The sequence below is a fragment of the Pseudonaja textilis genome, chromosome 9 (assembly GCF_049901715.1).
Source record: "Pseudonaja textilis isolate UNSWEBS1 chromosome 9, rPseTex1.2, whole genome shotgun sequence".
In the NCBI taxonomy this organism is placed as follows: Eukaryota; Metazoa; Chordata; class Lepidosauria; order Squamata; family Elapidae; genus Pseudonaja; species Pseudonaja textilis.
The window spans coordinates 10893302-10912061 of record NC_141998.1 but is presented as its reverse complement, the minus strand read 5'-3'; the positions used below and the strand labels follow the sequence as shown (position 1 = coordinate 10912061).

Genomic DNA, 18760 nt, shown 5'->3' with positions numbered 1-18760 from the left:
CAATTTTCAGTTGTCATCAAGTGAGATGTCCTGCACCTTTCTTGGAATATGCCAATGAAAAATCCCTCTTCTTTAGTTTTGTTCCATCATCTAATTGAGAAAGGTGATCTTTTTGTCCTGCTGGTTTTTAATCTTCATGGGAGATTTCTGTCAGTCTGATTATAGTCCTTGCTCTTGAAGTGTGACTTTGGGAGAGGGGTGTTTCCACATTAACATTTCTTAATGTGCAAGAGGGATTGAAGCAAGCCTCTCTATAAAATGGGGACTACGATTCGGAATTTGTAGCCTGCAAACTAAATAAAGGGAATCTCAGGCGCTTTGCCACATGTGCCTTAAATTTCAAATGAGCTTTTCCTTAGCCCAGGGGTGTCCAACCATGGCAACATTAAGACTGCTGGCTGGGGTTTCGGGGAGTTGAAGTCCATAAGTCTTAATGTTGCTAAGGTGGACGCCTTAGCCTTTCCTCCACTTGCAGTTGCTTTCTTCCACATGTCTTCATTGTGTAAAGTTGAGCTAATGTAATGAACATCCAGAATTCCTCTGGAGTGAAGGAAGCTGTATGGACAATATTTGCCTGTTCCACGAAAACTGGAGAAAAAATAGCATAAGCGTGCTAAGGTACCTTTAGTTATGAATCCAGAGGAAACAGTGCTTTGTCTTATGAACAACCTTTGCTATTATATGAGTTTTTATGGAAGCGATAAGATTTATATTTCCGTTTATTATACTTCAAGTTGCCAGCACTGAAGAGGTCACATAATTGGCCAGGTTAATTAAATATAGAAATATCCTGCAAGTGTATCTGATTAGTTGGTATTCTTGAGGTATTAACTTTTGGGGGAATACATTTTTAGTATAGGAGCATTCAGTCATATGAACCCTCACCATTCAATTGACAAGGGTACAGGTGACATACTGGTTTCCCATTCTGTGTTAGAATTTGGCCTTTTCTTGCAGTTGTATTAAGCAGTGATTATGTACAACACAGTATAGGTTGTAAGGAAAGCAGAGCAGAAGAAGCATCAAGTGTACTTCCCTTTGTGTGACTTTTTGTGTATGAATAAAATGTGAGAGTTATGGCGTCATTACCCCCAAATTCATGGGGAGAAGTCCATTAAGTGTGCCATTGGCTCCCATACAGTGCATTGTTCTGAATTGTTGAAATTCCTAGAACTGCAATAACATCGAGATTTTTTTTTTACTATTCTGATTTAAAGACTTATCTCACACCTTGTAAAGTAACCTGGCATTCTTCCATGTCTGATAAATGCAAGTCATAAAGCATTAGATCCTTTAGCATGTGGCTTTGTAATGTATTCCTCTATTCTTCAAAGAAGCCCATTTCTCACTAAGATGAAACAAGAAAGAGAAGGAATGGTTTTTTAAGGGTGAACCCAGCTATATCAAATCTAATTCTGAAAATATTGAGACCATAATGAGCCCAAGACAAAGTTTTGATAGTGAAATGTGCAGTACAAGATTAGTTTTCCTCATTCTGATATTGTCCAGTGTTAGGAAAGCAGACATCTGGAGGTCATGGAATGCATATACCACGTAGAATTTGACTGGGCTGGAGGGGGTATATTAGAAAATTTATCTCTTCATAGATGTTTTTCTCTATCACACACTGCCCAGTGTCCATCCTCAGTTATCACCTGACCTTTCAGCAGCAAAAAATTGATGTGGCTGCTATAGGGCAATTAATTGGCTAGCAAGTTGTCACTAGCCAAATTTATCTAGATTCTGTTCATATCAAAAATACTGTAATCAAAATCATATTGATATCTAAGTCTGCAATTCTGGGTTCAGCCATGTTCTTGCTTATTTGTTTAAGCATGTTTTCATGTAGGAGTCATGGGTTTTTCCTTTTCAATTGAAAATACAGAAAGTTTGAAACAAATATTTCAGAAATTGTATGATAAAATAGCTTAGGCACTAAAATGGGTCTGTAATCATTTGTCTTAATTTCTGAATTTCATTGCCTGAGTTATGTCCAATCCTGCAATAGAAGAAAGCTGCTATTTTTCTAGCTTCCTTCTTACTGAAGTTTGCAGAAACAATTATGCGTGCACTGGAATATAAAAATAAAGTTAATAAGCATTCACATAAGATTTATGGGAGCAGTGACATTTGATTTTTTTTCCCTTCATGTATAAAAGATTAGGATTTCTTACTCTTCTGCTCAAGCTTTTTTAAACTAGCAAATACTAAATCCCAGCAAAGTATACTATGACTTTTTATATAACACTGATGTAAAAATGTGGCTTAGAATAAATCTTTAGGATTTTTTTAATATATGGATTAACTAAATGAAACTTTAAAATTCTTTTCAATCTTTTTTAAACAGCATTCTGTAATTAAGATGGGGTGATTTTTCTTGATAATTAAATCTGTCCAGCTAATTGGGTACTACGGTAGAAATATTGATTTTTGTGTATGTGTGAAAGAATGTGCGTGCAAGAGAGCAGCTTTGTTAAAATGAGCCTTTCTCAGCTGCTTGCTGTCTGGGTTCATATCAATTAATTTTTCTATTTCCTTTTGTATTACCATTGAACAAAGTAACACTTATTTTTTATATGCAAGGATGTGAAAAGACTTTTATTCTTCAAATGAACTCTCTATAGGAGGCAATCAATGTTGCTGTCTTTTGGGACATTTGCCATTCCACCATGCTGCTGTGTTTCTAATCTGTTGGATTGTTTCCTTAGAAAATTGTGTATTAAACTGCTAGTACATTTTGATATTTATTGTAATTACTCAATAAAATGTTCTTTGCTTTTAGAATAAGTACACCCTAATGTGTATATTCAGGGGATCTCTTTTCAGGGTGAAAAGTACGGAGTTATTGCACATATGCTGGGCTTTGAAATAATGTTGGCAGGAGTAGGGCACAAAAATATATAAAGAATAAGAATTGGATAGTATCTTGGAAACATTTCCTGAACACAAGAAACACACACAAAAATCTTATTTTAAATTGAGATGTTTTATGGAGCTGGGGTGCCAAGCATTCTCGTGGGGGTCATTAGAACTTGATTATCAGAAATCTTAATTGATGCATTTATAAAGTTGAAATGTGTTTCCCTACTGTCTTGTAACTCTTTACTTTATGAATGTCCTGGAGGAAAAAAAAAAGGAAGCACTGTGTTCCTTATAGACAAGCCCAGATGGGAAAGGTAGTCCATATTTGGGGAACAAGGTTGAGTGATGGTCGTGGCAGTTGAATTCATATTGTGTGATGCTGTGGTTTATTTAATGTAATGCTTTTGGCAGCAGAAGCCAAAAGCATTACAGATGAACAAGTTATCCCAATCAGTCTAGTGGCTCTACAAATATGGGAGATTACAGATTATCAGAGTTGGAAGGGACCTTGTAGGTCATCTAGTCCAACACCCACCCACCCCTGCCTAAGCAGGAGACCCTACACCATTTCTGACAAAGGGCAGTTTGTCCTTATTTCCAGGTTAAATCTATCCTTGTTCAGTTTCCATCCTTGTCTGGCCTACAGGTGCCTTAGAAAATAGCTTGACCCCTTCCTCTGTGTGGCAGCCTCTCAAATATTGGAACACTGCTGTCATGTCTCCCCTGATCCTTCTCTTCTCTAGACTAGCCATGCCCAGTTCTTGTAACCATTCTTCATATGTTTTAGTCTCCAGTCCTCTAATCATCCTGGTTGCGCTTCTCTGCACTTTTTTCTAGAGCCTCAACATCTTTTTTACAGTGTGATGACCAAAACTGGATGCAGTACTCTAGGTGTTGTCTTACTAAGACTTTATAGAGTTTTGGAGATTTGGATGGAATTCTTAATGATATCCATCCTATCCTTCCCTCTTCCCAAAATGAAAATCTTGCATTTTCAGATACATTGTATTCCAAGGACAGCTTCAGCTTCTCTCTGATCAATGGGGAAGATGAGTACTGGAACCAGCATGCACAAGCCACCCAATTGGTGTCAACTGACATAGAATATTCTAGGAGCTCAAGTGGTGAGCCATTCAGAAACACAGCCAAAGTAGAAACAGAAGAGGGGAGAAAGCAGGATCAATGGAAACATAGGGGAACCAAAGGTTTCCAGAAATACTGAAAATTAGCAAACTCCTCAGCAGGTAACCTGACTGTTTGCAACAACCCTGGAAAACGGAAGTTGAGTGGGGAACTTCATGTATCCCAGAGAAAAGCACACCTGCCATCCCGTCACTTGTGCAATCTTCAAGGAAGGTGAAGATGGACTACAACACTGTGTTTTGGCGGTAGAACCAGGTCTGTAACCTGCAGCCTTAATCTTCAATACAACCCCGCTAGATACAGAGCTTTTCACGCATGCATGTTCTCCACCCTCGCCCTCGGCTCTTAGAGCTGCCCATCTATTCAGCACAAGCGTGGCCTACGCCCCTCAAGCCTCGTCGGAACCCACTAGTGGGGCGCATGCGTGCTGCAACTTCCACTTCTCCCCGTTCCTTCGCCGATTCTCTTCCCCCCCCCCGACCTTTCCAAAATGGCCGAAGATGAGGGCCGGTCAGCTGTTTTAGCCCCGCCTCCTTCCGGCCTTTCCTCCCAATCCCGCTGGCCAGCCGAGCGCAACCTCGAGCGGCGATTGGCTCCCGCGAGTGTGGCGGAAGCTGGAACACTCGGGATCCTAGAGGGGCTGAGCGCAGAGGAAGAGGAGGCCCGGCGAGGAATGTGGAGAGCCGGCATGGCTGCCGGGGAAGGCCTGCCGCAGATGCTCCGGGCGGTCCGGGAGCAAGTGCAGCAGGCGGCGGCTCGGAGGCCCCAGGTGCTGTCCCGGGACGAGGGTGGAGGGCAGGACCCGCCGGGGCCTACGCTCGCCTGAGTCGGGATGGGCATCACTGAATCGGCCCTGCGCTTGGACTTCGCAGTGGGTGCTTTGGGCTCCTCCGCGGTCGGAGCGGCGGGACTCCCCGCGGACCGTTGATGGACGCCTTCCAAGGCTTGGGGACTACAACTCCCATAATCTTCAGAGGCCGCCCTGGCTGGGAGGCGTAGTCCCCGAGCCTCTGGAGTTCCTCGGGCGGCGAAAGGCGGGATCAGCTGCGAGACTGTTAACCTTCCAATTGCTTCAGATCCAAATCCTGTGTGGGAGGAGGTCCTTTCCCGACCCACAGATCTGATTCAAAAGGCTTTTTTTTTTTGTAGCCGCAACTACTTTCATCCCCGCCCGGGACTGGTGGAGAGAAGGACGGCATGCAAATATATTTATTTATCGGATTTATATCCCCCTCCTCTGACTTTTGCGGGGCGCCAGATGGCTTGCAATACAATAGATAAAATGCACGATCTATTTTTTTAAACCAACTAATATGTGTTACTCTTAGCTTCATGCTTACCACAAAATAGAACATATAAAATGCACAATATGAAAATGTTTAAAAGTTTGTATGCATTTATCATTAGCAGCACGAGAATGCATAAAAGACACAATATAAAAAATAAGTTGATATATTTATTATTATGAAATGATTAGCTGTGTGAAGAATGGCTAGGCTGATATCCAGGTTAAATAAGGTCATGGGGAGAGAAGGTAGCCAACCTGCCTTCTGCTGCCTTTTCCCCCATTCATTTCAATTTAAAGCCTAGCTGTTCTGTGCATCTGATGAAGTGAACAGCAGCTCTCAAATGCTTTTGCCTTTTAGTTCAATGTTAGTAGGAGAAGGGGCTCCCAGGCTTCTGAGTTTTTAATCCAAAACCTAACTCTCCAATAATAAGTTCCATTGTGTTTGGTCAGACTTGTCCTGAGTGAAAGGGGTGAGGCATCTAAAGATGCAGAATCCTTTTGTCTGTGAGAACGTCCATTCGATTTTAATGCATTCTTTAAGGTGCCATAAAGCTGTTGTTTTTACATGTTATTCATCACTATGGTTAGATAAACCGAATATAGGAAATCCTTGACAACTTGGTTTTTATCCAGCAGGCTTGGGAAATCCTAGAGATAGGGTAGCCTGTAAGATGGGCTCTGATCTGTTCACCCATGTATTCATTTTATTTGTATTATTTGTGATTAACTTTTGTTTAACTAGTAGCTTATTGTATACCCAGAGATGAGTAGCTATATAAATCCAATAAAGAATGAATTTGCCTTGTTCCTGCAGTATGCAGTCTGGTCCTCTCCATGTCCTTTGGATTGTGTCTGCCCCAACATTGCCAATGAATAAAGCTTGTAGGAGTGATCCAAAATGTGAAAGGGAACCAGGTTGCCTTTTACCTGATATGTTGATGGATCTTTAGTGATTGCTTTCCACATTTCACTTACCAAGCTTATCAGAAAGCCTGTATATTCTGCTCATATTCTTTTTTTTCTTTGCAAATGCAGACCTTACCTACCATACCACCTCGTTTGGTGGCTGTCAGTAAAACCAAACCAGCAGAAATGGTCATTGAAGCTTACAATCATGGGCAGCGCAGCTTTGGAGAAAACTATGTGAGTACCTGGCTTAATCTAAGGTTGAAAGACAGGAAGAAATGAGGCATGAGCCCAGTCTAATTGATAAGATGGGATGAGACAAGATAAGATTTATTGTAATTTTTTACTGTGAGCACACTGGCATACATTAAAAATGAAATTGTCTGCTCTCAAAAGAAAGTATATCTATATCCCTACACATACATAACACATACTATATACATACATGCACACACACACCTCAAAGGTTGAGGTTATAAAAGCAGTTAAAATAGATTTGAGTACTTCACAACAGATATGAGAATCTTCTTATGCTGCAAATGGATCAGAGATCATTATAGAATCTTTCATTTTGTGATTTACCTGGTAGAGTTGATACACATGGAAAATTATGTGTTATTCTTCATTTTATGATTTACCTACCAATATGTAGTAGTATTGATACATATCCGAAGTTAATTTGTTTTTATAACCCTAATTCATTTATTCAAGCAAATAAGATAGGGTATCACACTTCTGTTGGATGTATATGTACAAAGATAGGACAAATAAGCAGGTGGTGACACCATGCATAGTTTGGGCAGAAATTTCTTCTCTTTCCTGTACTTACTTTTCCTAATGCTCTTTATCTTGCATTATCAATTATAACAGTCTGCATGAAGTAAATGAAAATAAACTTTAAAACCTTAATTGGATGTTTTTATTTTCCGTAGGTCCAAGAATTATTAGAAAAGGCATCAGATTCCAGAGTAAGTAGGGGTATGTGTATTTATTAGATCAAAATTTCAAGTAGTCTGTATTCTGATCAATGTAGAACATACCATTGTTGGAATAAATGATACTCATTTGTTCTGCAGATGATTCCTCCCTATTGAAATTTTGCAGCTTAGTCTGGATCTAAATAAGAGACCTAGAACTTGAATAAGGTAGTTCTTTGTACTTGAAAGCCCTAGTAATTGGAAACAATTTTCTCATCTGGATTGTTCTGGAATCTGGTCAGTGTGATTAACAATGGTGATTAAGTAAAGTTAAACATGAACGCATAGTAACAACAATACACATAACTATAAGAGGTTGGTTTGTTTGCCTTTGTTTGAAAATTGCAATTGTTTTGTGACTTATAACCCTGTGTATCTTTATATAGCAGTTTTGATGGATAAATATAAAATAATGCCATTAAGTTTCAAGCCAGAGTAACACATTTCTTGTTGTCTCTATCTCAGATTCTTTCTTCTTGTCCGGAGATTAAATGGCATTTTATTGGCCATCTGCAGAAGAATAATGTCAACAAGCTAATTGGTAATTATATGTGCTTTTAGTACTGATTTAAGAGGTGGTAGGAGAAAAACTTACTATAGCAAGAAAGGCCTGATGTTCAATTTAAAAATGTCTCACTTTGCTTTGGAAGGTCAGATTATGATGTGTATGTTTATTTTATTTTTTTATTAAATGTATGTACTACTCATCTCACTATCAAGTAACTGTGAATTAGTTAATTGAATGGGGGGATGAAATAAAGCTTAGGAAATGTTAGTGATCAGATTGTATTAGGTAATGAACAGTCCATTCTCTCCTTTCTTCTGTGCAAATCTTCCAATCCTAAGAATCTATGCCTTATTGTATTTAATTATTTTGTGCCACCTATGTAAATGATGCTTAATAAATGATAATATGACACGTGTATCCAAGGGACTTCTAGAATTGATGCAACAAAATAGGTAGTGGGAAAATGCATAGAATTTTGAACAGGCAGGGAATAAACATACTGTTGTGGCCCGTCGGCAGCTAGCTGAGCTGGCAGCAGAGTCAGACACAGAAGGTTGGGGAGGAAAATGGGCCAGACCTGGAGGCTTAGGAAAGCTTGGATGAGGGCTCTGCATCAGAGGCAGAGATGGGGCCAGGCAGACTGGCAGTTATCAGCTGCCTTCAGAGTCGGACAGCAATGAGGCAGGGGAGCAACTGGAGCTGGTTCCCAGCCTGCGCATGCGCAAAGCTGCCAAAAGAAAAGAACAATTACGAAATAAGGGTCGATGTGGGAGTAAGGCCACAGGTGAACAGTCCCTCCCATAGGAATTAGGAGAAGAGCAAAAGCGGAGGGGGCTTTTGCAGAAAACAGTTTGTTCATTTGTTGCAGCAGTGTGGAGATTGCTGCATCTCAGAGACTGCCAAGCCCTTCCTTGTCAGCACTGCATTTGAAAATATTTACTTGGCAGCTCTCCAGCCTAGATAAGGTCTGTGCTCCTAATTAGACCCTTAAAAGACTGTTTACCAGGTCTTTGGCTGAATGTGAATGCAAGAAATTCACCTTTGTTTAATAAAAGGGGTTTTACTGGGACAAAAAGTCTGCTTAGTGCTTTTTGAGGAAGCCTAGATCAGAACACATACAGCCAATTCACTGGACTACATTAGTCTAATTTTATGTATTTTAAGTATCAGTGGGAGCAAATCCTCTTCCACTTTCAAAATTTATTAACCACTTACTATGAGTGAAAATTTAATTGAAAGAGGGATTCTGCAAGGGTACATAAGATAGTATTATATTAGAAATAGAAATGAACTTAGAAAATATGAAACAAGTGTGATTAAAATGATAGATAAAATACTCATTGTAATGGAATGGAATGTTTGTTAATAAATAAATGAAATAAAGAGAATGAGAGAATGAAATTAGGAAAGGATGGGAACATTTTAATTATTAATGAGTTATAAAAATTTAAGTGAAGAGGAATATGAAAGAAATATGGGAAAATTGTGGAAATATTATAAGTGTTCCTAAGGAAGTATGATATCCCATTGAAAAGAAATGTTAAAGATGTTAAAGATTGTAACTAACATTAATGATAGAGCTGAATTGGAATACAATAAGCATTTTATTTATTATTGTTATATATATATACTTTCTCTTTAAGAACCTAGTGTGTATTTAAGAATGTACCAAGCAGAATTCGACTGGAAGTTATGTGTTATATTGAATGTTATAATTGTAAAGGCATAAATTGAAGTTTAAATGAGAGTTGAATGGACAAAAATTAAAAGATACAAAGGTGTCATACTCCAATCAGTAACTACAGGGGAAATATTGTTTAATGAGAAAAGAAAATATGAAATTGAAACAGGACAGACAAAAATATAAATACAATGATTAGAAAGATATTGAAACTTAGAAAAAGATATATATATAATTGAATTTAGAAAGGAATGAGATAATTTAAAGCAAGGTTGAGAAAACTAAAGGAACGGAAAAATTATTGAGAAAATGTTAAAATAGTAATAAGATATGGAATAGAACACAAAGATGAATATGAAATTGAGTTTGTGTCCGTATGGAGAAGTGATAACCCAGGACCATGCTATTCTCAAAAAAAGATATTTTATTTGTATTATGTTTTGTGAAAACCCAAATAAATTTTTTACAAAAAAACCTTATTAACCACTTACTAATGAATTTAGGAATAATAAGGTATATTTCTCAGCAGGGTCTGCATGGCTCGTGGAATTTTGAAAGTTGAAGTCCACATGCCTTAAAGTTGCCATGGTTGAGAAACATTGGTCTAGTGTATGTCACAAATTATATTTGCTAAGACCCATTTTATTTGTTTTAGTGGTGCCAAACCTATTTATGCTGGAAACAGTGGATTCCATTAAACTGGCAGATAAGGTGAACAGTACTTGGCAAAAAAAGAACTCTTCTGAAAAGCTAAAGATCATGGTGCAAATAAACACCAGTGGAGAAATGAGTAAGTAGACCAGGTGTTGTTCTTCCACACATGAACATGGCTGAGTCATGATAAGGTTTTGGCTGCTTTGTCCACTTGACTATAATGTCAAGAAGCTCATTTTTGAGAACTGGCTGGAGAGAATGGACATCTACATTTTGCAGAGTTTGGCAGGATATCTGTAAAAGACATGGGCCTACAGGTATACATGCACAGAACCTTACAATGTTTGGATTTGAAATCACTTGGAAAACCTATACCCCCAACAACTTTACTTATGGGCTTCCTTTTACAGATACCTCACCAGTTGTATTGAGATAATTAAATGGCTAGCAAATGGCCTCAAGGTCATTCTCTATGAGTATGGAGGAATAGTGTTTCATTAGTTTTAGATAAAGAATCTATCTTGCCATAATTGTGAATGCATCTTGCTAGGGGTATCTTCCTACAAAGAACTCCTCCCACAGAAAGTGCATTGATATGTTCTCTTTTAAAGGTAAACATGGGCTTCCCCCGGGGGAACTAATCACAACGGTGGAACACATTCTTCAGAAGTGTCCCAGTCTAGAATTTGTTGGCTTGATGACAATTGGAAGCTTTGGGCATGATCTCAGTAAGGGTCCCAATCCTGACTTCCAGGTGGGTGAAATTTTGAAAGATAATACTGGTAGGCAAATCTTGGATTTTAAGGGAAAAAATTGAGCTATGTTCTTTTCCCCCTTCCCCAACTTCTCTCTCCAGTTGTTAATATCTCTGCGTCAAGAACTTTGTGAAAAGCTCAATATCCCAATTGGAATGGTTGAGCTGAGCATGGGGATGTCTACAGACTTTCAACATGCAGTAAGTCTGTTTGTCACTTTTGCCAAAGATTTTGAGAAACCTTTTGACAGTGTCATCTTTCCCATTGAAGGAAGCTACTGGAGGGTCTAGATAATCTTTCCTAACCTCCTAATTATCAAACTGTAAATGAATAGACTTATTTCCAGCTAAATGGAATGGTCCATCTATTCCATTGTTATCTAAGGAACAGTTAAACGTGGACCAGAAAGTAGGCAAGTACTTTCTCTTTGGATTTATTCAAAGAAAAGTTAAGCATCATCCGCTAGAATCTCTCATTCAGAACCCTTATCATCTGAATTTGGATGGTTTTTGGTAGGGATGCAAAGCATGTAATTTACCACAGAACATAAATTATGGTAGCTTCCATAATGGCTTATCCGTTAGGATAGATTACGGGGAGCTGTAGTTCAAAGATAGCACATCTCCATATTCAGAAGACCAATAGGCATCTCCTATTAGAAGGACTAGATATCGGTAGAAATCCTTAAGTCCTGAGATCATGGTGGGTAACGGCTAGACAGTACCGGCCAGATACACCAGATGTGCTCCTATAAATCAGCTTGTGTGGATTCAGACATTTTTATTGGAATAGATGTTTTCTACTATTGCCATTTGATCAGTGGGCCTGTGAGGTGGGCTCTCTCGTTCCATTCCACCAGTTGCCTAAAACCAGTGTTTCTCCACACTAGCCAACGATAGGTGTGCTTCAGAACCCAGAATTCTGAGTTGCGAAGGTTGGGGATCTCCATTCTTGCTCCAGATTCCTAGCTGAGGGTTACTTCAGTTCATGTCACGCTCCTAACGGTGGTTCTTTCTCTCACCTTTAACTCTGCACAGATAGAAGTGGGGTCTACCAATGTCAGAATTGGAAGCACCATCTTTGGAGAGCGCAGCTACCCCAACAAACCTGCTGGTGACAAAACCCAGAAGGAGGTCAAAGACAGTTTGGAGAATTTGACTCTTAAGGAGAATTAATAGCAGAGGCCTAAGGGATTCCCTCTGTTGGAGAGAATCTGCTTGGATACCCAGGCACTTGACTCTTCCTTTGTGTTGATGGCAGTGGAGCACTAGCAGGTAATTGGCAGGTGTGACAGGGACTTCAGCACCTATACCTTTATTCTTGTATATCCATTGAGGTTGCATTTATAGGGGAAACAGCAGCACCTGTGATTGGCTTCAGTACTTTAACTGCAGTGACTTAAACTGGACTTGGTCTGGGCAGAACACCCTTTCCAGGAGTGGCCATGATGCATTTCTAATCAGGCATGTTTCTGGTTTGCTTCCCCTTGAAGCAAGGTTGCCTTAGGGAAAGGTTATTCCCCACCCCACCCCTCTCTCAAAGCTTTTATGGTTCAACTTCTGTGCTTCATCTGACCTGACGCATCTTTGCTATCTTTAATCTTTTCTGTGACATTTCAGAAAACATGCTCAGATTGGGTGGCTTGCTAAGCAGCCCACAGGGGAAGGATAGATAGGGATCCCAATATACATCAAACCTACCCCTGGATCTGAGATTTGGAAGAGATTGCAGCTGAAATTGTTCTCTGACTACCAGTATTAATACTGCCTACTAGCTCTTTGCTGTACCATTTGCTCTATAATGTAGGGTTTTTGTTGTTTGGGGGGGTGGGGGTGGGGGCTTTCCCTTTATTTGAATCAAGTAAAGTTTGGAATAATTCTGATAGGAAGCAGGATGTCTCTGCTTGTAAAAGCCAGGAAAGCTGCTGGCTCTGCCGCCAACATGCAGGGTGATCTCTTAACCGTGCTGTGCCTGATCCCTTTATGAGAAACGGGGCTGACCTACCTCATGTGGCAAATTGAGGGGTGGCTGGGTGCGAAACCTCTCCCCCTCGTTATTATCATTCCATAGGAAAGAAAATAATGGTTTTCCAGGGCAAACTTTGGAATTCCTGCATTTTAATGCAAAGCTCTCTCTTTCCAGGTTTGATGTCTGGAGTGTTAGTAAATGATAATGGGTTGTATCTCCACTGTATATATTTTGCCCCCATCTTTAAAAAGTACACCTTGACTAAAGTCTTATTGAAACAGAATGCATTGCTAAAGATCCATCGGAATATTCATCCTTCCTTCTGAAAACCCCAGTTGGTGAAAATGTTTACCGTGGAATCTGTTTTGTAACTCACATATTGACAATCTACTTGAAAGCCTGGCCTCATGCTATAAGTGATCTTGGCAGAAATATGTGTGAATTTTTTTAAAAAAATATCCTCTCCTTTTTTCTCTGTAGCAAAATGCTTCTAGCTCTGTGCATCTCTGGAATAGTTAAATGGTGTATCTTTGAGCCCATTGCGATATAAAACACATGCTTGACTCATAGAAAGCTCCAGATTTAACCCCACATCTCCCACAAATAAAAGAGTAGCAGATTATGAGTCTGAATTCTACTTGGCATTTTCAACACTCAATAGCAATCGTAGAATGCATTGGACTTACCAGGTGAGATTCCTTATCCAGGTAAAAGCCAGGTCCTTTATTTTTAATTTTGGGAGTCACTTGATTGTTCTCATCTTGGACTTCATCTATATGCTACTAAAACTCTCACATCTGATTGATTGTAAACTTCAAATGGGCAAAACGTTGCATTCATAAGGCAACAGTTGTTGAATCAACGTTCCTCAAACAGGTTATCTTACAGAATGCATCCAAAATCCAGGAGCCTGTGAGCTTCCTACAAGGAAAGTCAGTGGGGAAGCCAGCAGGAAGTCAGATATCACTCCCAGGTCCTTCTGCTATTTTGTCTGCTCATGGTCATACTATTTCTGTGTTTAAGTGAAGAAATAGCTCTGAAATGGTGATCCAACAGGGTTCTCTGGTTCTTATATATAACTGCAAGGTACAGAACATCCTGCTAGCCAGTCTTTTACAGTGCAGGTGCAATGCAAAATGCAATCCAAACTGACCTATCCCTGAGCTCCCCCAATCTTTTCTTTCTCTTAAAAATAAAACTAGTTGTGAATCAAAATATTATGCTACTTAAAAAGCTATTAAAGATATATTTTTCCTTTTTCTGTCCTGTGGTGATATGGATGCTTTGAGCAGAGAGTCATATGCATTGGCTTGGATTTTTATTGCCACATCCAGGACTTTTGTTTTGGTGTCTGGTGGGAAGAGTGCAGTTCAGAAAGTCTATTACTAAGGGAGGATTGTCTGTTGCTCTAAGAACAGCACCGAGCTAGGTTGACATAGAGAAGGTGGGCAAGCAGATGGCACTTTTGAAGAATGCCAAGAAGTCAGTAATGGATCTTCAGGTACCTGGTGCTCCAGTTGCCACAGGCTCAAAAAATGGATTGCAAGCATCCTTTTCATAGACTCTTGAGATCATATTCCTAAGACTGGGCTGGTCCCAAACAATTATTTTTCACATATTGAGTGAGAAATAGCAGAGGGGCAATAGGGTGCCTTAAACCTTGCATTTTCTCCTTGACCTCGCTATCCATCCCCAAAAGTGGTCCTGGCCTTGCCAAATATACAGTCAGCCTTCAACTTATAATAGTTCATTTTCTGACTGTTCAAAATTACAACAGCACTGAAAAAAGTTTACATGTGGATGCTTGACAACTGACTCACATTTATGACGGTTACAGTGACCCAGAGTTATGTGATCCCCTTTTGCTGCCTGACAAGCAAAGTCAATGGGGAAGCCAGGTTCACTTAACAAAGCTTTGTGCAGCTCAGAAGCCCTCAAATACTGCATCCATCTGCCCTGCAGGTTTTTAGTTCAGAGTGAAGTACAGGTAATTCCTGCATTATGAGCGTTCTCTTAGCGAACGTTCGAAGTTACACAAAACTATGAATCTTCGAGCAGCACAGCAGTTGTTCGCCCTTATGAACAACCACGGAGGCTCTGCAACATTAATCCATTTCAGCCTGCAATAAGCCAAGGGAGGTCCACAAAAGCTAGGACAGAGCATCGGAGAGGCGCATCTACCCTCTGGAAGCTCTGTTTTGGCCCAAAAAATTCCAGAAAAGGAAGGCCGCACATGGCTGAGAGGCTGGAGAGGAGACTGCTGGCTAGATCTTCACAAGGTAAGTGACCTGGCATGGCAGGGTGGGTGGATGGGGAGAAACAATTGTGGGGAGCATGAAATATTTCAGTGGGTTGGGGAGGCCTTGAGTGGTCTTAGGCAGGTGGCCAGTTTCATCACTAGCCCCCCCCCCCAGCCTTCCCCAACCTGAAATACCTCATGTGCACTTAACAAACCGCACATTCGATTAGAGCCGTGATGGGTAGGCTCCATTACATTCATAACTCAAGGACTATCTGTACAGGTAGTCCTTACAACCACAATTGGGATCAGAATTTCCATTGTTAAGGAAGGAAGTGGTTAAATAAGTGGCAGTTTTATGACCTTTTTTGCCATTTATAAGCAAATCACAGTAGTTAAGTGAATTGTGGTTAAGTGAACCCGGCTTCCCGCATTGACTTTGCTTCTTGGAAGCTGGCTGGGAAGATCACAAATGATCACATGATCCCAGGACACTTCAGACATCATAATTAAAACTATTGCCAATCCCCCAAATTTGGATCACATGAAGACAGGTGTAAGTGTGAGGACCAGTGGATATGGTTGTAAGTGTGAGGACCAGTGGTAAGTGACTTTAAAAAGATGTTGAGACTCTAGAAAGTGCAGAGAAGAGCAACCAAGATGATTAGTGGACAGGAGGCTAAAAGATATGAAGAATGGTTGCTGGAATTGGATAAGTCTAGTTTAATGAAAAGAAGAACTAGGGGTGACATAACAGTGTTCAATATCTCAGGGGTTGCCACAGAGAAGAGGAAGTCAACCTATTCTCCAAAGCACCTGAAGGCAGGACAAGAAGCAATGGATGGAAACTAATAATGGAAAGAAAACCTAGAACTAGGGAGAAATTGTCTGACAGAACAATTAATCAGTGGAACGACTTGCCTCCAGAAATTGTGAATGGTCCAACACGGAAATTTTTTAAGAAGAGATTGGACAACCACCTGTCTGAAATGGTACAGTATTTCCTATCTGAGCAGGGGGTTGGACCTTCAATGTCCCTTCAACTGTTATTCTATTATTAAACTAGTCGAGGACTGCCTGTACAATCTCTCAAAAAATCACGCTGTTGCGTTCAGAGTTCTTTCATTGTTTGCAATTTTCTTACACAAAGCAATCATCCTTGGGTAGGAACTGTAGATTGATAGGCGATATTTCCCCATCTTCTCCAAATTTCAAAGGAGAACTTGTGTACACTTGTGTGTATTCTTGTGTGATGGGTTCTTGTGTGCATGTGTTTAAAAATCCTGGGAAACTAGAATGAGTCTGTAGGTGGCACCATTGGTTCATTCTCAAAGAGCAAGAATGCAGGGCATATTATTGTCAACTCTATTTCTGCTTCAAAAAGTGGAAGTATGCCAGAAACTTGAATTTCAGAGTTTTTTTTTAAGTGTTTGTTGTTCACTGTGTATGGAGCACATATCCATTGATAAGAATAAATCATTTATCAGTGATAAATAATCCCAAACTGGTATAGCAGGGAATTTGCTTTACCATAGCTGCCCTAAATGAAGTGAAATAACTGGAAAGCTAAAATCCACAAAGGTATTCTTCAGATACCTTATAAATGGATCAAACGTGAAGTATTAGTTCCACTTTGTAAAACTTTTGTAAGATCACACCTGCATGCAGTTCTGGTCACCTAAATACAAAAAAGATATTGAGACTTTGGAAAAAGTGCAGGGAACAGCAACTAAGGTGATTTAAAAACCTAGAGACTAAAATACACGAAATACAACCATATTGGATATATTTATTTTTTATTCAGCGTATGGCAAATACATGGACTTAAAGTGGTTCAAATGTTAATGTCCAGTCCACCCAGCCATACAGGGACAGGGTGATCTATGTTGAAAAAATAAGACATTGGGTCAGTGTAAGCTCTTGATGGAACATTTGGACACAGTGTGATGGATATTATGTTGAGGAGCACCACAGTCACACTGAGTGTTAGAGACAAGACCCCACTTAAACAATGAGTCCTGGCAGACACCATGTTGAGTACGGATCCTGGGTATGATGAATCTATAAACCAGGAACTGGGTATGGCTAATCTATAAAAAGGACAAGGGGTAACATGATAGCAGTATTCCAGCATTTGAGGGGCTGTCACAAAGAAGAGGGGGTCAACTTATTTTCCAAAGCATCATCCAAGAAACAATGGATGGAAACTAATCAAGGAGATAAGCGACCTGGAATAGAGAGGAAGCTTCCTAACTGAGGACAGTGGATGAGCTTACCTTCAGAAGCTGTAGGTGCTTTATTGCTGGAGGTTTTTATGAAGAAACTGGACATCCACTTGTCTGAAATGGTACAGAGTTTTCTGTGTGAACGAGGTTGGACTAGAATATCTTCAAAGTACCTGCTAGCTCTATTATGACTAAAAATATTGGCTTTTCAAAGCAGCATTCTTGCACCTATAGAAGATGCATTTCTTTGGTATATTGAGAACAACAGGCTAATGAATTAGAAGCAATAGTTTTGTGGAAATCCCACCCCTGCTATAATTTTAGAACAACCCAGTGAGCTAGATGGTGGATCCATTAGTCTCCAGTGAAGTTCATAGTAAAGTAGGAATTTGAACTCAGACCATGGGTATTAGTTGGACACCATAACTATTACATAGAGGAAGTCTACATATGTTGCCCTCTGGATATTCTGAACTTCAGCTCCACCCGGAATGGAATTGTGGGATTTGTACAGTAATTCAAACTATCCAGAAGGTGGATCATCCTTGCATTACCAAAACAAGGACTCTACTAAAGCGGCCAGAAAAGCTAATGCAGTCCTAGGTTTCATCAACAGAGTTTTAAGCACAATTGTCTCGAGGAGAAAGGAATATATGGAGTCTATACTTTTGAAATAAATAAATAATAAAAATAGTAATTGTTTCACGGAGGAATGTATAGAGTGAGTTTCATCCTCTGCTTTTGAGAAAGGAAAGAAGAAATCAGGAAGGAAAAAATGAAAAAGAAAAAAATAGTTTTGAGGAGAGAGAGGAATATATAGACTCTCACCCTCTCTGCTTTTAACCACATCCAGGAAACAAAAAAGGTGATTATTCTAGTTCCTGGATTAAACCGAGAAAAATTCCTTGAGAGTTTAGTTTCTTCAGGTTTCAAGAAAGTACTTTGTCTGCCTTCGGCACCAAAATGGAGAAACTGTTTATTCAGTAGCTATTAGATTTCCTCTAGGAAAGCAACGTTGAAGCTGTTTTTATTGGCGGTAAGTTGAAGGATTTGGGCTGTAATTCTCATAGGGGCGGTCAAAACCTGTGTTTGGGCAGTGCTGCTTCCAACTACAAGTAAGTAGAGGCTCACATAACAGAATAATACTGCCCTCCCAAAACAAATAGGAAATCTGGTATGGGGGCACTCTTGTCCCCTCAGGCAGATGATAAATGCCAAAAGGCCACTGTGAGGCTGCACTTTCTGCCTTCTAAAATGGGAGCAAGGGGGAAAACAGTCTGGCCCCATCCATCACCCAGAGACAGGACAGCTATTGCCATTCATATTTGTACCTTCCCCCCCCTCCCCTTTCATTTTTTTTCTTTTTTTACATTGCAAACCTATTAGTAGAGAGGGTTATCTTTCCATCAGTGTATCTTGATTAGAATTGCAAGCCCCTTTTCTCTCAGGGGTTATGTTTTAATAACAGAGAGAAATTTCTCCTGCAGAGGATTACAGATAGTCCTCGAGTTACAACCACAGTTGAGCCCAGAATTTATGTTGCTGAGTGAAAAA

The 18760-nt window shown here is 39.9% G+C and overlaps 1 protein-coding gene across 1 annotated transcript; it reads left to right on the top strand.

Annotated features, from left to right (window-relative positions):
* The first annotated feature begins 4495 nt into the window (after positions 1-4495).
* PLPBP (pyridoxal phosphate binding protein) lies at positions 4496-14001 on the top strand. Its single transcript, XM_026717258.2, has 8 exons — positions 4496-4774; positions 6329-6436; positions 7132-7167; positions 7642-7717; positions 10021-10155; positions 10631-10773; positions 10876-10974; positions 11812-14001. Exons 1-8 carry the CDS (start codon positions 4496-4498, stop codon positions 11947-11949), a joined length of 1014 nt encoding a protein of 337 aa, XP_026573043.2. The 3' UTR covers positions 11950-14001.
* Positions 14002-18760: the final 4759 nt, after the last annotated feature.

What these genes read in the sequence shown, in the direction of transcription:
- PLPBP (XM_026717258.2), top strand. Translation starts at nt 4,496, where the DNA reads ATGGCCGAAGATGAGGGCCGGTCAGCTGTTTTAGCCCCGCCTCCTTCC. An exon ending in AAACACCAGTGGAGAAATGA is followed by an intron (nt 10,156 to 10,630) that starts GTAAGTAGACCA and finishes TCTCTTTTAAAG; the next exon opens with GTAAACATGGGCTTCCCCCG. An exon ending in GTCCCAATCCTGACTTCCAG is followed by an intron (nt 10,774 to 10,875) that starts GTGGGTGAAATT and finishes TTCTCTCTCCAG; the next exon opens with TTGTTAATATCTCTGCGTCA.